General features: G+C 36.5%; 1 protein-coding gene across 5 annotated transcripts in view; it reads right to left on the bottom strand.

Moving 5' to 3' along the window:
- Positions 1–3,516: 3,516 nt before the first annotated feature.
- The window catches only part of RBBP8 (RB binding protein 8, endonuclease), a 78,466-nt gene continuing 61,146 nt past the window's right edge, over positions 3,517–20,836 (bottom strand). For 4 of the 5 annotated variants that reach the window (XM_045574139.1, XM_036418143.2, XM_045574138.1 and 1 more), the window contains 9 exons: positions 19,822–20,707; positions 19,612–19,738; positions 17,358–17,446; positions 16,991–17,105; positions 12,185–12,328; positions 9,342–9,411; positions 7,186–7,282; positions 4,911–5,052; positions 3,517–3,918 (listed from right to left, as the gene is read on the bottom strand). In XM_045574139.1, the coding sequence (XP_045430095.1) occupies positions 3,821–3,918; positions 4,911–5,052; positions 7,186–7,282; positions 9,342–9,411; positions 12,185–12,328; positions 16,991–17,105; positions 17,358–17,446; positions 19,612–19,738; positions 19,822–20,707 (1,768 nt within the window). In that variant the 3' untranslated portion in view covers positions 3,517–3,820. The remainder of the gene's footprint in view (positions 3,919–4,910; positions 5,053–7,185; positions 7,283–9,341; positions 9,412–12,184; positions 12,329–16,990; positions 17,106–17,357; positions 17,447–19,611; positions 19,739–19,821; positions 20,708–20,836) is intronic. The other variant, XM_036418144.2, reaches the window with a different exon arrangement.

Raw genomic sequence — 20,836 nt, 5'->3', positions numbered from 1 at the left:
ATTACTGCTTCTATTTCATCAGTTTTTTTTTTTTTTAAATATATATTGATTTTTTACAGAGAGGAAAAGAGAGGGATAGAGAGAAACAATGAGAATCATTGATCAGCTGCCTCTTGCACACCCTTTACTGGGGATGTGCCTGCAACCAAGGTACCGGAATCAAACCTGGGACCTTTCAGTCTGCAGGTCGACGCTCTATCCACTGAGCCAAACCGGTTTCGGCTATTTCATCAGTTCTTATTGGCCTATTCAGATTTTCTGATTCTTCCTGATTCAGTTTTGGAAGATTGTATATATATATTTTTCTTTTTATAAATTTGTTCATTCTAGCTCGTTGGCACATAATTGTTCATAATAGCAATATACTTTGAAGTTTGTTGAAACTTACTTCCCAGTACAATGTGGTCACTTTAAAAAAATGTGCCAATTGTGTTTCTCTATTGCCATCTCCTGTACATCTTGGGAATAACACTTTAGGGCAGGCCAGATGGACAAGTTGCTTTATCCGTGCATGCTGAATGCTGTTTGCTGTTCATGTTATTTAAGCTTTTTATATCATCAGTGGTTTTTTGGTGGAGATCTATTGGTTATGAAAGAGATGTCCTCTATACCTGAATGAGGGTAATGTGTTAAAACCCTCATGAATATAAATTTGTCTATTTGTCCTTTTAGCTTTGTTTTATATAATTTGAATTTATGTTAGGTACATGTACATGTTTTACATTTTTATTGATTTTAGAGAGGGAGAGGAGAAACATTGATTGGCTGCCTCCTGTACGCCCCTGGAGATTGAGCCCACAATCCAGAAATTGAACTGGCAATCTCTCGGTGCATGGGTCAGTGCTCAACCACTAAGCCACACTGGCCAGGCTATGTGAACTCTGAAGTCCCTGGTAAATATTATAGAACTTATTGATAGGATTGCTGGTTTTTATTTCTAGTAATGCTTTCTGCCTTTTAAATGTACTGTAAAGCCTAGCAGTGTGTGGTTTAACAAACCTCCCACGTGGTTTTGATGAACATTCGTTTGAATACCATTGAACCATCCTGAAACAATGATTTAGGGCAGTGGTTCTCAAATTCCAGTGTACATTTGAATCACTTAAGAAGCTTTTAAAAAAGTATTGATGCCCGGAACTTGCCCACAAATGATTTAATTAGTCTGGGGTGCAGCAAACTTTTGTCTGGGATATCATGGATGCTGAGGCTGATGTAACCTGCCATCCATAGTCGTTTCACAATTTTGTATTTATCCAGTCCTACCGATTGGATTAATAAGGTGATAAACCTTAATCATTGAAATAAACGTATGCCTTGAAAAAACTGTTTATTGGGTTCTGTGTAGGGTTTGAGTAAAGAAATCTGCTACTAATAGTTTTAAGGCCTAAAGACTCAAGTCTAAATTTGTTAGTCTTACCTTTAAGACAAAGTTTACTGCCTCATACTAACAAACCTGTACGTGCTTCCTAGGACTTAGGAGGGAAAAAAGCACCCTACTGAGGTTCCAGTTTATAGGGACCTTGCAAGTCAACCAATAATCTCTGAGGCTCTTTTTGACTTGGTATTTTAACATTTCAATATTCAGCTTAGTTTCCCAATTTAGACTGCACTGTCTCTTCTTTGGTTAAATCGTCCTAAACATTTAGTTCAGGTTCTAATTATCCTTAATATTTTTTTGGTACTCAATCTAAAATTCTTTGACTTCTTAGGCATCAACCAATCAATTTATATCTGGTCTCCCACCGGGCAATAACAGGATCTCACATCTCTGCAGCTCCTAAATGCCTAGCATATGGTCTATATGCAGTTTGTTGTTTTTCCCTCAGGACCTCTGCCACTTATTTTATTCCTGCAGAGTTTTGTTGAAAGCTTGCTTTTTGCCCAATAAGCTTTCATGACTGTACCAAAGGTTCCCAACTCTTATCTATTTATCCTAGAAATTTTCTGTTGGTAGTCTCATTCAGTCCCTAGTTTCCACTGGTGATAGCACACAACTGCTTGCCTAAGTGTCTATGTTACAGGACTCAAGTGGAAGGACACTTCAGATTTCTAAGGAGCCATTCTAACAGCAGCAGCTCAATAAAGAATTTGAGATGTCTCCTAAACTGCTAGAATTCTTGAACATAGCTGGATGCTGAACTTTGAGATATATCTGAAATGCTTATTTCCAAAGTGGCATTTTTTAATATAAAATTCATGTTTGTTATGCTTAGATGTCAGGGATAACAATAAAATTAAGTGTGTCTTCTTTAAAAGCTTGTTCCTTTGAAAGAAAATTTGTCCATTTTTGCCTGATTCTGTCTTTAGTATTGTGCCTGGTAAAGTGCTTGATAAATGGTTTTTAAATAAACGTATTAGTGTTTGGTTTATGTAACACTATTCCTTTTTTTGTAACTGAATTACAAATAAACTCTACCCTGTCCACAAGGGCATTCTGGAGCTGCATTTAACAACCGTGGATGCAAAAAAGAAAACCAGTTATTTGTTGTTTAATCTGCTTCTTAGATCCATTTTTGGCAGCGTAATGTTAAGCTCATACATAAATTCATAAGGTTATTTGAGAATTAAAAGAAAAATCTATATGAGTAGCATAAACAGTTCTTGGCATAGTCATGAATGATTTCTATCATTTTGGGGGAGATTAGGTAACTGTCAGCAGAGAACAAAAATCAAACAGGATAGAGAAACAATTTGGAATGGGAAGAAAAGTGCTGAGTAGAAGTTATGATAGGATTGTAAAAAATTCAGAATCACCCAAACTGATGTAATTTACTCACATGAGAACCTTGATCAGTGAGGAAGGCAAGACTAAGCAATGACCTGAGAAGTAAAGATTATACTTAGGTTTTAGTGAGACATTCTATTCAGTGTCTATGTAATCCTGCTTATATTCAATATAATATTATCAAGATATGGATTAAAGGAATACACACACACTAAAACTCACTGATAAACAAAATGCCACTAGAAAAGGTGACACAGATATGCTGTTATACTAGGTCCAAGAGGGGTAGAAAGTTGCTAAATAGAGAAATCTATTTTTTTGCTAAGTTGGGAGTTTATAACAGTCAATCTAGAGAAACAACACAACTAAACTTGAACATATGGGTAGAGAAACTCAACAAATTCATCTTGAAAAATGCACCAAAAAAAAAGTATAATGAAAAACAACAACAACACAAATTACATGTGAGAAACTGGAATATTAGCATCAGATCAGAGGGCGATGTTAACTTATAGTTAATGCAAAAAGAAAAACAAGTTGGTATCTTTTGGACACCTTAAGAGGAATATGTTCAACAGTAGCACCTCATTTCAATTCAACAAAAAAAGCTGGAAAACTAAAAGGACTATTAAAATTTAGATGTTTAAACTCAAATTTAGATATTGGGATAAGCAAGAGAAGAGCAATGATTAAGAGGATGAAGATTTGTAATGATAAACATGAAGTCACTGCTGAATGTAAATACCACGGAAAGATGGAATAAAAAGATCTGAAAAACAAATCACAGACAATTATATTTTCAAAACTGTAATTGGGTAATGCCAAACAAAGTAAATAAACAACTCTTAACTTAGAGTGCAAAATTAAAGCACCTTATTGTTTAGAGGTGCAAAAGCAAAAAACAACAACAATATAAACTTCCCCACATTTTAAGTAGTTGTGTGGTGGGTAAATGCCATTTAAAAACATTTTTAATAGAAAAATGATTTATAAATCAGTTTACAGAAGATTTAAAAAAAATCACTTTAATACCAACATTAGCTATAAATAACTAGAAAGAAAAAATTGTTCTCTATCATGTTTTTGCTTCAATATCTATGTCTTCTGCTCTTTGCCTTTCGAAGAAAAGATTGCATTATAGGGCTGCCGTCTTTTTGGACGAGGAAAAGGATCAAGATCTTCCTTAATATAACCTTAAAAACAAATTACAAATTTAGAAGATTATATTAGCAGCATGTTTCTTTCACACAAAGAGGCTCTCATCCAGAATGTTGAGATTCTAAATGATGACCAGCAGAGAGGTCATGTCACAGAGGGCTTAATGTGGCTTGTTAAGGGGGAAAGTGGAAATAATGGTAATGACTGTCAAAGACTGCATCTTTTGTAAGAACTATGTTACCATTAAATGTTTAGAGTAGGGGTGTCGAACTCAATCAGAGAAGGGGCCAAAATCTAAAATCCAGCCTAAATCGCAGGCCGAATGGTTTACTGAACAGTCATAAACTGTCATTGTGATGGAAACGCAGCGGAGTGCAGTGATGACAGCGCGGTGCGGGCCACATTGCAAGGCCTGGAGGGACGGATTTGGCCCGCGGGCCTTGTGTTTGACACATGTGGTCTAGAGCATTAAAATTGCATATATCCTCAAATTGTATTAATTAAATGCCATTTTTGAGTAAGCTAGTTGCATGTCAACAATTTCCCAAGCAAACAAAGGTCATCTTTACTCATACGTAGTTTAAAAATAACATTATTCTGGATAAGTGAGATTTTAAAGTCTAAAATTCAGAGTAATGGCTTTAAAATGATAAACAGCGCAACTTTTATAAGATTATTTATTTTAGTAAAAGTTGTTTTGATGATAGCAGGAATTGCTTTCTGAAGTCTGAATTACAGACCAGGATAATGCATAAACTATCACACTAAGCAGTGGTTGCCAACTTTTCGGACCTCACGGACCACCAGTGGTCGGACCACTGGTTGGCGACTGCTGCACTAAAGTATAAACAATTTCTGATTCCAATGAAATTACTTAAGAGTCGAAGGTAAGCCTTTTATCTTTAGGAATTTGTTTTTAAGTCACAAAACTGTTACCGAAGGTAAAGAGAACCATTGAGAAAAGGTTATACTTGGCTATATATGTATTAAAAAATTAATTTGAAAATGTTATAACCTATACTCTCACCTCTTTCCATACAAGTCTGAGTGGAAGGAAAACCAACTTCCCAGAAATTCTCTGGTGTGTTGGGTGGAATGTAGCGAAATCGATGTCTTGAACAGGAAGCCAATTTCTTTTCTCTTTCTTCTGCTGGAATGTCTGCATAATACTAAAAATAAAAACTGGTAAGTTTTCCACTTAGGAATAGTAAATGGGGTGATTTGATTACTGATTATAAACTTGAAGCTAAGAAATTTTTTTACTAAAGTATTAGGCATGCTAAGAAAACTATACTACCGGATGATTGTAGTATTAATTACTAACAGTAATTACTGCTGGTATGTGAAAATTTGCTTCACAAATGAGAAAAAAAGCTTGTATCACAGTGTACATCAACATATTGCCTCCTTCATCAGTAAAGTCTACAATGGGAAGAAATACCAGTTGAACTTTACAATGTGTTGTTTGACACAGATTTACTTATTGATGCAAACTCTTTTCCCTTTGCCAGACCGGTAACAGAAATGAGAGGCCTGCATTTTTGAATAGCACTTCCTCAATTGTTGTTTGGGTTTTGAAGTAATTTTCCTATCTCTACAGTTTTAAAAATAAAGGTTTAACTTTGAATGCTGAAGGCTTTATGATTCCCCCCTCAACTGTCCTTTTTTTTTTTTTTTTAATATGTTTTATTGATCTTTTACAGAGAGGAGGAGAGAGGGATAGAGAGCCAGAAACGTCGATGAGAGAGAAACATCGACCAGCTGCCTCCTGCACCCCCCCCACCAGAGATGTGCCCGCAACCAATGTACATGCCCTTGATCGGAATCGAACCTGGGACCTTTCAGTCTGCAGACCGACGCTCTACCACTGAGCCAAACCGGTTTCGGCTCAAACTGTACTTTTTAATTAGGACCAAAGGCATATGATTTTTTTTGCAATTGCAATCATAACATGAATTTCACACAAACAAGAATAAAATTTATATGTACACAGTATGTCTTTAAGCTCTAGATCTAAAGAAAACAAAGTAGTGTAAAGTTTAACAGAACAGAGATATAGGATCATATATAATCCAGCTAATTCCATTTTATAGCTGAGAAACTAAAATTTAAGTTTGAAGTAAAGGTTTTTCAAACATTTTTTTTTCTGTAGTTTAAATTTTTTAGAGTATCTCTGAAACAAGTTTTTTTTTTTTTTTAGTATCTTTTTCATCATTCTCATTGCCAATGAATTAAGCTCTTTTTTAAAAAATTTAATTTAATATATATTTTATTGATTTTGTACAGAGAGGAAGGGAGAGAGAGAGTTAGAAACATCGATGGGAAAGAGTCATCGATCGGCTGCCTCTTGCACACCTCCTACTGGGGATATGCCGGCAACCAAAGTACATGCCCTTGACCGGAATCAAACCCGGGACCCTTCAGTCCCCAAGCCGACGCTCTATCCATTGAGCCAAACCGGTCTCGGCATGAATTAAGCTCTTGTTACCTTAGTCTGGGAATGGGGATGGGAGGCCCTTAAAGAATCACAGTTATCAATCAATGTTAGAGAAACACTAGCACCAAATTACAACATTCACAAACAACACAGGCTAATGTGTCTGTAACTCAGTAAGTGGGAGAGTGGTAGAAGATGAAATCAGAGAAAAGTGGGGTGCTAAAGTGTGCTGTAGAGCTTTAGATTCTGTTTATTATGAGATAAGACATTTAAGGGTTTTCAGTAGAGAAGTGACATGATTTAACTTTTATTCCAAAAACATTAGGGAAAAAAGTCTATTCATTGCTGTGTTGAAAGTACACCCTGAAGAGAGAAGAAAGAAAAGGGTAGTGGGGACAGGAGTAAATGGGAACTCTGTATGTATGACTCAGTTTTGCTATGGACCTACAACTGTTCTAAAAATAATTTATTAAAAACACCCAGCCTAGTTGGCATGGCTCAGTGGTTGAGCATCGACCTATGAACCAGGAGGTCATGGTTCAATTCCCCACCAGGGCACATGCCTGGGTTGAGGGCTTGATCCCCCCCCCCCCCCCCCTCAGTGTGGGATGTACAGGAGGCAGCTGATCAATAATTCTCATTGATATTTTTCTCACTCCCTAGAACAAATAAAAATACATTTTAAAATCTATTTCTCTTAGGTTCCAACCAATATCCTATGTACTCTGTTATTCTTGGCTTAAACTAGGTTTCTATTGTAGATACAAATGTTATTTGTATCTATGATTTAAAAATCATTCATTCATGATTTTTAAAGCCATACTGTTAAAAAAACAACAATTGAACAGTTTATAGTAGTACTTACAATTTCACATTCCTTACATGTGTGTCCATGCAATTTTCTTCTCTCTTCTTTTTTCCGAACCACTTCAATATGAGGAAAATTTTGTAAGGTAGTCTCTCTGGGGGGAAAAATAAGTTTAAACATCCATTTGTTATTACAAAGATCTTTGTTTTAGGTTTCAAATGAACAGAGGTGAGAGCCCAGGGGAAGAAATAATCCCAAAATAAATATTTATTCATTTTATTTGAAATGTTTATTCAGTATGTCAAAAACCCAAATACTTCTTCACTCATTATTCAGTAAAAAGTGCCTACTATTTGTGAGGTATTTTTGTGGCTATTTTTCTCTGAAAAAGATAACTATTCCCATTTTTTGCCCCTGACTGGTTGAAAATAATAGATTAGGAGATGAAATATAAAATAGCCTAAGTAAAAAGAAAGACTTCCCTGGTCGGGGGTAGGTCAGTTGGTTGGAGTGTCGTCCTGTACACCAAAAGGTGATGGGTTCAATTTCTGGCCAGAATATTTACCTAAGTTTTGGGTTCCCATTCCTGGTTAGGGTGCATATGGGAGGTAACCAATCAATGTTCCTCTCTCCTCCCTCCTCCCCCTCCCCCCCTCCCTCTCCCTCTTCTCCTCTCCTCAATGCTTCTCTCCCCTCCCCTCCCCTCCCCTCCCCTCTCCTCTCTTCTCCCCTCCCCTCCCCTCTTCTCTCTCTTTCTCTCATCAATAAAAAGCATCCTCAGGTGAGAATTAAATAAACAGGAATACTGTATTATTAAACTAAGGAATACCATAACCAAGAGAGAGAATACTGCCTCTGTTAACTTGGTTTTTTAGTACTAAGAACCTATATTTCAGGGCTAGCCTACTCCCTGCTAAAGAACAGATTCATCTACAGACAGGGAGGGAGGGGCGTTTCCTGGCAACGGAGGAAGCCAAGCTTTCCGGCTACCCTTGCTAGCCTAAGCCTCCACTCAAGGCTACAAAGTTTTAATTATAGAAGGTAAACAAATCCAAACAAATGGCTGCTGCCACAGTGCAAGCAGGAGGCTTGGCTCTGCTCCAGACTACAAAATTTCAATTGTAGAAAATAAATATATCCCAGATACTTGGGTTGCTGGGGGGCATGGCCGGCCTGCAAACCACCATAGGCCCTTTGCTCAGGCCACCCCACCCCCCAAGGGCACCCCCACCTTGATCCGGAATACCCTTCAGGGCAAACCAGCTGGCCCCCACCTATGCACCAGGCCACTATCCTATCTAATAAATGAGTAATATGCAGATTGACCATCACTCCAACACACAATATGGCTGCCCCCATGTGGTCAAAGATCCTGCCCCTTTGTGAACACAAGATGGCCATCACAAGATGGCCAGCAGGGGAGGGGTGACCAGGCCGGCAGAGGAGGGAAGTTGGGGGCAAATGGGCTGGCAAGGGAGCAGTTAGACATCCATCAGGCTGGCATGGGAGTGGGTAGGGGTGATTAGGCTGGCAGGCAGAAGCGGTTAGGGGCAATCGGAAAGGCAGGCAGGTGAGCAGTTGGGAGCCAGCAGTCCTGGATTGTGAGAGGGATGTCCGACTGCCCGTTTAGTCCCGATCCCACGGACATCCCTCAAGGGGTCCCAGATTGGAGAGGGTGCAGGCTGGGACAACCTCACCCCCCACCCCTGCGCACAAATTTCGTGCACTGGGCCTCTAGTCATTTATGTTTGTTATTAAATGGATCAAATCCTATTGTGAACCACTGGAGACCTAGGAAGTTAGGTCAAAGCACTGAGGTATGGATTAAAAAGGTATGGGAGTACCTTGGGAAGAAAAAACCTTATAAAATAATTCTGAAGCACAACCTAAGGTTTACCACCTAAAGTCTTACACTGTGTAAAAGTTACAGCTATACAATTAAAAAATTCCAAAGTTCAAATAAACTTAATAAAATATATTATAATAAAATAGAGAAAATAACTATCACTACTAGGTGGTAAATTGTTCCTTATTTGTAAAATTTGTCCTTTTTTTTTAAAGCTTGATTTGCAGTTTTGTTAGGGCCATAAATTAAATGAAACACATTGTTTTTTAAACAAAGTAGCAACTTTACAGTTTCAGAGAGGTTCTGACAAAGAAAGCCCTGTTAACACTTTCAATCACATTGGTAGCATTTATTAAGACCAGCTTACCTTTCATCATCTTTAAAATATGGCTCCACAAATGCTTTCTGTGTGACTTTATCTTGTTTGTCACCACGAGCTATAAACAAAAGAAGCATACCACAAACTGAATACAGAATTACTAAAACAATTAGCTTTTTTTGGGGGAGGAAAAAAAAACACGTATTAAGACTTTCATTTTCTTAACGAATTTTTCCCTTTTTCATCTGCATGATAAGCAGAGTGCAAATTATGTCACCTTATAAGTACTACTAGCCCAGTTGCAGTGGCTCAGTGGTTGGGCAAAGACCTATGAATCAGGTGGTCATGGTTTGATTCCCTGTCAGGGCACATGCCTGGGTTGTGGGATCAGTTGGTTGAAGATTCTCTATCATCACTGATGTTTCCTCTCCCTTCTCAAAAATCAATAAAAAATATTTTAAAATTTACTACTAAACAGATAAAGTATCTATGAAAGTATTAATAAAAGTCTCTACAAAGAGACACTAAAAAAAAAGAAGAAAAGAAAAAAGACACTACAGGGTGGGGAAACCAAGATGGTGGCATAGGGAAACACCCAAACTGTTGCCTAGCATAACAATTTCAGAACTAAACTAAACGACAAAATGCCTGTCACCCAGAACCATGGCTGAGTGGGAGTTCTACAACAAGAAGGGAAGAGAAAAGATCATTGAGTCATGCACAAGCGTTGAAAAGCTGAGGTAAAGAGGTGCGTGGATCCGGCTGGTGGTGGGTGACTGGATGCACTGCTTTTTTCAACCTGAAGGGGGACAAGCTCTCAATTACTCTGAACTCCAGTTTCTGGGGAGGCTCTGGGGACCCAAACTCCTATGTGGAGAAGCTGGACTGTCTGCCATCAGGTAGGAAAGTGAGGGCGACTTTCTTGCAGAGGTGCGCACAGCAATCATTGTTTATGCTGGGGTGCAGGACGCAGGCTTGGAAATGCGGAGATGCAGAGATGGCTGATTGGCAGTCATCGCTGTTTGCCACGCCCTAGCCTAGTGACTCCCTGAGATTCCACCCTGCACAATCTACAAACCCACTCAAGCTCCATGCAGTGGCTTTTGCATATAAATGGCCAGCCCTATCGTAGCTTAACCTAACAAACTGCAGCTCTGGTCAGACAGCTCCAAAACCTCCATACCCCAAGCAAACAGAATGCTGCAGTTCTCACTGTAGCTCCTTGCTGGGTGGCCACAATAGCTGACCAGCACCCCATCAGAGACCCAGAAGCTAGTTTATCTAGTGGTCAGTGTGAGATGACACCAGATTTCAGCTACTTGCATCCATAATGACACATTCAAGAGGCAGACTCAGTGAGTACCAAAGCCCCACTGAAACAAGTCCTGTCCCATAAGTGTGTATCCAACACAGCAGTTCTTCCATTATAGACACAGCAGGTGTCTAGTTTAACATGTTCAGAACTGAACTTTTGGTTCCCTACCCCAAACTTGATCTTTCCTGTGAGTGACGACTTAGAATTTTTTGATATGAGAGTCAAAAAAATAAATGAGCAACAAGTCCTTTATATGCCTGAGTGACTGGGAAAAATAAAAACGTCTGAAAGGTCACTTGGTAAGAAATGGAACTTGGCTTAGATATGTTAAATTTAAACTGTTGAGGAGATACAAAAGTAGCAATAAAAATGCAGGATGGGATTCATCAGAGAAGTCAGACTAGACATGCAGATTTGGGAATCATAATTTCAGATGTGGTTAATAAAAGCATGAGAGAAAATGAATGAGAGGAGAAAAAAACCAGTGTATTGCGGATAATCTAGAAAAAAAAAAGGTTGTCAGAGTTCAAAAGAATGTTGTATCACTGTCACAAAAGTTAAGTGAGAAGAAATTTTGGGATGCTTAAGGTGAAATGTAACTTAAAAGAGAGACAAATCAATTATATTTTGTAAAAAAGAATATATATATATATATATATATATATATATATATATATATATTAAAGTGGAACCAATTTGCAAAAGGCTCTTTTTGAGGAAAAAAATGTAAATTTAACAGTTGTAGATTTTTATCACAAAATTTGCTTGATGAAGATTTTGCCACAGACTGAGTAAGCAAGGCATGCTGTTCTGTATCTTCACTTAGGGTCTCATTCACTCTGAGCTTAGAGTTGTCATTTTAAAAACCTGATGGAAGCACAAAAGAAAAAATAATCAAGGATAGACTGTATCATAGCATAAAAAACTTTGCCTAAGATGAAAAATTCTGTTTTGCTCACAGTAAGAAAATTCTATTTAGCTAGAATTATAACTAATTTTCAATTAGACCAACTACAATACTTTAGAGATTCACTTACAGTATTCTTCCTTTGGTTGCTATCCTACATTATAAACTACTGCTTCTAGTAAAATATAGTTTAAGAAGACATATACATATGTCTTCTTAAACTATATTTTATATATAAAATTACATTAAGTATTTTGTCTGAAAAGGTAAAGCATTCAAGCATGATAAAAGCCTGAATTTTCTAGAAAACCTTCTCTTTCCACTCTATTACAATCATTAATTACTTAAAAATTTTCTCAAAACTTTTATAAACTTCATGCACATGTTATAGAGAAATGTGTAGTATCAAATCAAGATTAATTTCTAAATCCGGAGGAGTTTTATGATTACATAAGCTCGTAACAAGGAGAAGCTGAGTGAAAGGAACAGGGGAACCCTTTGAACTATTCTTGTAACTCTTCTATTAGTCTGGAAAGAAAACACAAAACCTATGAAAAAAATTTATACAAGCAACATGAAACATTAATAAATATACTTCATCCATACTCTACTAATTAGACTGAACTCAGTGTAACTGAGAAGCCATAATAAGAAAGAAAATAGCCTTACTGTTTGTTTTCTTTGTTGTAGCTGACAATTCCTCCTCTTCTTCTGCTACTTGGGGGTAGCTATCTGTCAAGCAGGACTCATATTCTTCATGTGTTGTCCGATCAAACATATCTTCCAAGCTATCATTCATTTTTCTTTCTCTACCTATGTAAAAGAGCACTGACTGAAGGCAACAAGCAAGCTTTCTGCTTTCTATATAGACCATTGCTTTTTTATATAGACTAATTGCCACAAAATAATTTTAATGTGCATGAGGCAAGAATAAACTCCCAAGTCTAGATAATTACTGTACATTTATAAAACCTCTATGTTATGGCTCCAAATATCCTTTACTCATGTAAAGAGAATACTAGTTTTTGTTATTTTCATTACAAACATTAAAAATCATTTTCTTCCTATCAGGTCATGTATAATTTATACTAAACCAAAAGGAGATCTACTAAAGAAACTGAGGAATAAAAAATATAATGAATAATAAAAAAAAATACTGCTTAAATAAAATGGGTATAAATAGCTGACATTAAAATCTCTATAGAGCCCAACGTGGCTCAGTGGTTGAGCATTGACCTATGAACCAGGAGGTCATAGTTCAATTCCTGGTCAGGGTACATGCCTGAGTTGTGGGCTCAATCTCCAGTAGGGGGTGTTCAGTAGGCAGCCAATCAATGATTCTCTCTCATGATGTTTCTATCTCTCCCTCTCCCTTTCTCTCTGAATCAATAAAAATATACAATAAAATATAGAATTTTGTTTACCTGCTTGTTTTTCTAACGTGGCAGCAAAAAATATGTATTTTCTTGCATTACCATTAACACTTGGTAGTGTTGATATAATTAATTCAATTTCATATTTGACATGCAAAATGCTAAATTCATCTTCAGAGTACTAACTGCATTTCCCACCATAGAACCACATTTTTAAATTCACCAAAATTTACTAAAAAAAAGAAATAGATCCAGTTGGCTAACAAATATGACAGAACAGAAGCCTACTGAGATTACTCTATAAAATAACTACCATCTTTCTCAACCCATGATGCTCTAGCTGCACCCATACCATATTTTATCTTTCTCCAGCACTAACGGTCATCTATCATACCATATACTTATTTTTATTCCCAATTAATACTTTTTAAAAAATATATATTTTATTGATTTTGTACAGAGAGGAAGGGAGAGAGATAGAGAGCTAGAAACATCGATGAGAGAGAGTCATCGATCAGCTGCCTCTTGCACACCCCCCACTGGGGATATGCCCGCAACCAAGGTACATGTCCTTGACCGGAATCGAACCCAGGTCCCTTCAGTCCCCAAGCCGATGCTCCATCCATTGAGCCAAACCGGTTTCGGCCCAATTAGTACTTTTGTTCTGTTTTGTTTACTAATTGTCTCCAGTTCCTGGAACACTTTCTGGGTGTAAAATTGCAGCTCATTATATACTAAATGATTAGATATTTATTTTTCATTTTGAGAGTCAAATTTCTGGATAATATAGACTTTTATGTGTAGACAGTGTGCTAGACATTCCCAAAGCATTCTGTATATGCAGTTAGTAAATCACAGTAAGTTGCTGTGAAATACTTGAGTACAGAGACTATATCCTATTGATCTTTCTATCATTGTACCTGTAAGTCCTAACACAGAGTAAGGGGTGCAAATTAACATTCTGTGGGTTGAAACATTAGCAGCAATTTAGAGTTTTTATTGGAGTGTTAAATTTTAACCATTTCCAAGTTTTAAAAGGTTTATCTTATGGGTAAAATGGGCAGAAATTTTTTTTTCTCCCCCCTCCAATAGGGCCTCAGCAATATCTCCTATTCCATGTGCTGTTCTTACAAAGTGATCTCGACACTCCTTCCACTGAGCAGTGAGGGCCACGTTTCTCTTGCTTTGGACCTAGGCAGGTCTTTGTGACATTATGCAATTTCTGAAGCCAGATCATAAAAATTACCTTTTATTTCTACCTTGCTCTTATGGGATTCTCACTCTCGGAACCTAATCTCCATGTGATGAGAAAGCTCAGACTAGCCCTTGTGGAAAGATCATATGAAGAAACTCTAAAACCTGAATGAGGAGAGATGACAAGTCACCCCCATTTATCTACAATTTGGCTCTTCTATCTCTAGCCACCATCTGCCTACTACTACATGACAGACTGTGAGATAGAACCATTCAGCCAAGCCCTTCCTGAATTTCTTTGCCATAGAAACTGTGAAAGATAAGACAGCATCTGTTATTTTAATCTTTTAAGTTATTAGATTAATTTATTATGCATCATTAGTATATGCAAGACCTATTTAGCCAAAATTAATGTCATTAGCTGAAGTTCTAATCTCACTTCTATACAATATTGGGGAACCATTACATTCTTTGAATCAACTAGATAAATTTGAAGCCAAAGTAGTCACACTTTAGTTTTTCTTTTCCTATAAAAATAACATTATCAGGGCTGGTATTGTGAACAAATTAATCATCTATCATACCATATATTTACTTGCTTGTTTGTTCCCTATTATATAGATTGCAGCTCATTATATACTAACTAGAGGGCCCATGCATGACATTCATGCACGGGGATTAAGGGGTGGGGTGTGACACCTCAGCCCAGCCTGCACCCTTTCACAGTCTGGGACCCCTTGTTGGGGAGGGATGCGGGAGGTTGGCCACTGGGAAGGGACTGCTGGAGGGCTCCAGGGCGTGTTCGGCCAGTCTCGCTCAGTCCTGATTTGTTGGACCCCAGCAGCAAGCTAACCTACCAGAGTGTTGCCCCTAGTGGTCAGTGTACATCATAACAACTGGTCGACTGTCTGCCTCCTGGTGGTCAGTGCACATCATAGCAAACAATTGAGTAGTCTTAGCATATCGTTAGCATATTATGCTTTGATTGGTTGAATGGACAACCGGATACTTAGCATATTAGGCTTTTATTATATAAGATGATTAGACACTTGTTTACTTTTCATTTTGAGAGCCAAATTTCTGGATAAAATAGATTTTTCTTTTTTTTCTCTCATTTTTTAAATTATTATTTTTGTATATATACCAATGCCCCCCCCCCCTCCCGTACATACCCTCCCTCCTCAGAGTTTTGTGTCCATTGGTTGTACTTATATGCATGTATACAAGTCCTTTGGTTGATCTTTTATCTCCCCCAGATCTCCCCAACCTCCCCGCTGTAATTTGACAGTCTGCTTGTTGCTTTACTGTAAAATAGATTTTGTGAACAAAATAATCTTAAAAGTAAAGTATCTTTTTAAGAAGAAAATTATTTGTGTCATTCACTATAAAAAAACAACAACAGTAACCACTGCCAAGGTTTTTAATATGTACCATCCTCTCACAACTTAGGCAGCTGGCTATTTGATCAATATAAATCATTATTCATTTTTAAGGGACAAAGATTTAAGGCAAAGTATTAAATTTTTCTCTCATTTACTGCATGTAGGGCAGCAAGAAAAAAGGTGTCTCTGAAGAACTGAGAATAAGAATAGCTGTTTTATTATTTGGCTGAGCTGGTAGACCACAGAATATTCAGCAGATTGAGAATGCAAATACAGTCTGAACGTCCTCAGTTTCCAACAGATGAGGGCTGGTAAGTGCCTTTTCTGGCACCAAATCCCCAAGTAGCAGGTCCTACACCTTCCATTCAAATGGGTGACAAATGAAACTAGTCCTAGTCTAGTTGATCTCATGTCATATGCTGATTTAGTTAGAAATGTTGCTAAGGTGGTGCCAAGCAAAATCCTTCTGTTCCCACCTCTTTTGGATGAAGATTTACTGCTAATTTGCAAATCTATACTAATACTTTTCAGTAGGATCCCCCGTTTTTGCCTTATGAAACTGCTCTGGAAAATTGTATTTCTAAAACAGGACTTTCAAGGTTCCCCTTTATACCTTTTACTTATTATTTATTTATTTATTTTTAAATTTATTTTATTGTTGAGAGTATTACAGATGTTCCCCATTTATTTCCCTCTACTCATCTCCCATCCCAGGCCTTTACCTATTTTCTGTATCCATTGCCATGACTAATTTGTACTTTTAAATTCCTTCACCTTTTTCACCCATCTCCCCAAAACTTCTTCCTATCTGGCAAGCATCAAAATGTTCTCTGTATCTATGAGTTTGTTCCTATTCTGCTTGTTCATTTATTTTGATTTTTGGATTCAATTGTTGATATGTATTTATTGCAAGTTTATTGTTCCTATTCTTGATCTTTTTTTTCTTCTTAAAGAAGACCCTTTAACATTTCATGCAGTACTGGTTTGGTGGCGATAAGTGAACTGCTTTAGCTTTTTCTTGTCTGGGGAGCTCTTTATCTGACCTTCAATTCTAAATGATAGTTTTGCTAGGGAAAATAATCTTGGTTGTAGGTCCATGCTTTTCATAACTTTGAATATTTCTTGCCACTAACTTCTGGCCTGCAAAGTTTCTGTTGCAAAACCAGCTGAGAGTCATATGAGTGCTTCCTCCTTTGCAGGTAACCAACTGCTTTTCTCTTGCTGCTTTTAAGATTCTCTCTTTGTCATTTTCATTATGATGTGACTTATTGTGGGCCTCTTTGTGTTCCTCTTGTTTGGGATTCTCTGTGCTTCCTGAACTTATATGTCTATTTCCTTCACCTGGTAGGGGAAGTTGCTATCATTATTTTTTCAAATAGGTTTTCTGAGCTTTACTAAGAGAAAACTAACATCAGAACAGGGAAAAAAACCATTTCGTTCCTGGTGAAGAGATCACTTGTGCTCATCAATGCAATGGTATTTCCCTCCATATTTTTATTAAAATAAGAAAATAAGTCATATCTTACTTGGACTTTTTTCTCCCCTCTGCTCTTGCTTCTTCATCTTTGAAAGCATAGTTTCACTGACCAACGTACAGTCTGTGTCCACTGTCTCTCCTGCTAATCTTGATTGACTGCCATCCTGAATATTTGAAAATTCAAAATTTTAACAATTGTCCATTTATGTTCTTATATTTACTTAAAAAAACATTCTGGTAAAATATATATAAAACATTAATTTAACAATTTTAAGTGTACATTTAGTAGCATTAAGTTATATTTACTTTTACCTTTTAGAAATATAGATTCATATTTTATTGTCTATAAAATATTTTAGCTTTGATATACAACACAAGCATCTTCTCTCAAGCCTAGGTTTTACTTTCTAACTTACCTTTGTATCTATTACAGTAATATCCATTTTATATTGAGAAAGGTCTGCTCCTGGATCTATACTCCATTGGATATTTTCAAAGAATACATCTTAGATAAGGAGAAAAAAAATACAATTAAGAACAGATTAAAAAAAAAATGTCATTACTTTAAAACATTATAGGATGCAAAGAATGAAGAGAAGTTTTGGTAAAGGACTTGTGTCTATGATATATAAAGAACTCTCACAACTCAATAATAAGACAAATACCCCAATTGAAAATGAGCAAAGGATTTTAATAGGCAGTCTTTGAAAGAAGATATACAAATGGCCAATAAGCACATGAAAAGATGTTCAACATCATTAGCCATCTGGGAAATGCAAATCAAAACCACAAAGAGACACCATTTTACATCCCACTATATGGCTCCAACCAGAAAGACATATTAAGTGTTGGTAAGGATGTGGAAAAACTGAAACCCTCACATTCTGCTTGTGGGAATGTGAAATGATATAGTTGCTTTGGAAAAGTTACCTAGTTTCTCAGAAGGTTAAAAAGAGTTAGCCTATGACCCAACAATTCTAGTGTGTGTGTGTGTGTGTGTGTGTGTGTGTATATATATATGTATATATATATATATGTGTATATATATATATATATATATATATAATATAAAACAACAACATATATAAAACAACAACATATATCTACAGTAAACTACATCAATGTTCATAGCAGCATTATTCATAATAAAAAATAAAATAATGAAAAATATCACAAAATATTATATAATTTCATTACATAAAAACTCCAGAAAAGGCAAAGCTACAGAGACAGAAAGTATATTATTGATTGCGTAGGACTGAGCAAGAGGAGTAGGGAATAAAGAATGATTGCTAATGGCTACTGTTCTTTCTGTTCACTTTGGGATCATGAAAAACGTTCTATACATAGATTGTAATAATGTTAAATAAATCTGTGTGTATATAAAAACCAGTAAATTTTACGAATTTTATAAATTTTATGAATGTGCACCAAAAGGTTGCTGGTTTGATTCCTGATCAAGATACATGCCTGGGTTGGGGGCTCAATCCCTGGTAGAGGACTTTCAGGAGGCAGCTGACCGATGTTTCTCTCATCATTGATGTTTCTCTCTCCCTCTCCTGTCTCTGAAATAAAAAAAAGAAAAAGAAAAATAGAATATGCTTCAGGAAAAAAAGGAAAATAGCCAAGACCGGTTTGGCTCAATGGATAGAGCGTCGGCTTGGGGACTGAAGGGTCCCGGGTTTGATTCCGGTCAAGGGCATGTACCTTGGTTGCGGGCATATCCCCAGTAGGGGGTGTGCAAGAGGCAGCTGATCGATGACTCTGTCTCATCGATGTTTCTAACTATCTCGCTCTCCCTTCCTCTCTGTACAAAATCAATAAAATATATTAAAAAAAAAAAAGATAAAAAAAAAAGAAAAAAGAAAAACGGGAAAATAAACCTAGAATTAAGGAATAACTTTCTAATGAAGAATAAAAGACAAAATACTGCATATGAAGTTCAGAAATACTTGGTTGCTAAAAAAACCAAAGACTCATTTTAAACAGAGCAGACTTATGAAAAGAATGATATAGATATTACAGCAGACAATGTTTTAAAATAAGAATCCGAAAATCCCATGTAAATATATGTTTATAGATATACATGTAAACACAAAGAAAAAGAACAGGTTACCTATGAGGTGAGAAATAAGTTTTGGATGATGAAAATTCTACTTTATATATTTTAAAATTCTGTGTCCTTTTTTTTTTTTTTTGAAAGCTTTTGTAAAGAAAATAAGAAATAACTACTGCCCTGGCCAGGTAGCTCAGTTGGTTAGGGCATCATCATGATACACTAAGGTTGTGTGTTCCATCTCTGATCAGGACACATACAAGAAGCAACCAATGAATATACAAATAAGTAGAATAACAAATCTCTGTTTCTCTCTCTTTCTCTCAAATTCAAAAAATAAAAACTTAAAAAAAAGAACTACATAGAATAGATAACTCCACAAAATCACCTATAAAAGTAGGTATTAAAGATCTCAATTCATTTTTCTAAAAGCACGAGAAGGATAAATCACATGTAAAATGAAACCAAAGAGAATTATTCTCTAAATATAGAAACATGTAGAAATATTTTCTCCCAGAACAATTCAATCTATCAAAAGAATATATTTAGTATCTTAAGTAATATACCAAGATAATATATATAAAGAGTAGAAGTACTACCTATAGTGTATATACCTTGATTGTTTTGTAGAGGCTTTGTTTTAGCGATTCTACATGGATTCAACTGAAGAACTGATGCAAGTTCACATGCTCCAGGAACTGACCTGGTTTTTGTTCTTACTGGTTCATGAGAACCAGCACCCTAAAACAGAAAGAATCATTTGCATCTAGGTGAAATCACAAACAACCATTTAAAATCAAAATCCATAAATATTTAATACAAACCTTCACATCATCAAAGAGATTCTCTGTTTCCAAACTTTCACGTGGATGTAGAGGGATTTTAAAGATAGGATTTTCTTCTTTTACTTGTAATGGTGTTTTGTTATCTGGAGAGGATCTGATCAGGGGCTGTAGGACACAGTCCTGTAAGCGGGGCTCCTCTGGAGGATCTTTGGCCGGCACAAAGCTCCCACTCAAAACCTTTCGGCTGGAGGAAGAACCCTTTGAAATGGGCTTCAAAGCCTCATAGAGAGTCACTTGTCTAAATCTGATTTTAGAGGTCTCATTTCCTTGGCTCTTCTCTTGACACTGAATAGCTGAAAACCGATCGGAGAGATCCAGAGGTTTATCCATCACATAGTCTCCATTCACAGAAGAATGACTATCCAGTGGAAAAGGAAAAGCATTTTCTTTATCAAAAGAAGTTTGGGGGCAGCTTACTTCATCTTCACTTTCTTCCTCAATTTTCTTCCTTTTGGATGTTTTGCTTCCCAATGATTTCAGGGGCACCACATGTTTATCAGTAATAGCATTTTTAATATGATCAATATTCTGTTCACTTATGGATTCACTTACATTTTTATTTATAAGCATCTGTTTATTAGAAGATTGGCTAATAATCTTGTTCCCTTCGGATCCAAAATTAGGATGTGTGAAAAGGGAACTGTCTTCAGATTTTGATGTAGTTTTCTCTGATCTAGAATTGGAAGTACTGCTAAAAAGTGCTGTTTTCAGATGGCATTTTTTCCCAGTCTCCAAAAGAGAAGGGGACAAACTTGTATTCAAAACAAAACTACTTTTCACATAAGAGGTAGCTCCAAACACAGGAGATGATGCCCGAGTAGTCAGTTTTTCTTGAGGAGGAGTCTTTGAATTAGGATCTGAAAATCTAAGAAGATAAAGAAATCAGGTAAAAATTAAAAGATAACATGATGAAAAAACATATACTAATTATTAATAAGGTTTTATCTACATATTAGAGGTAGATTCTTCACCAACTTCTTTCACTTTAGCTGAC

Source organism: Pipistrellus kuhlii, unplaced genomic scaffold, assembly GCF_014108245.1.
Source record: "Pipistrellus kuhlii isolate mPipKuh1 unplaced genomic scaffold, mPipKuh1.p scaffold_m20_p_6, whole genome shotgun sequence".
Taxonomy (NCBI): Eukaryota; Metazoa; Chordata; class Mammalia; order Chiroptera; family Vespertilionidae; genus Pipistrellus; species Pipistrellus kuhlii.
Note: the sequence above shows the minus strand (reverse complement) of the source record. Positions and strands in the feature narration are given on the sequence as shown.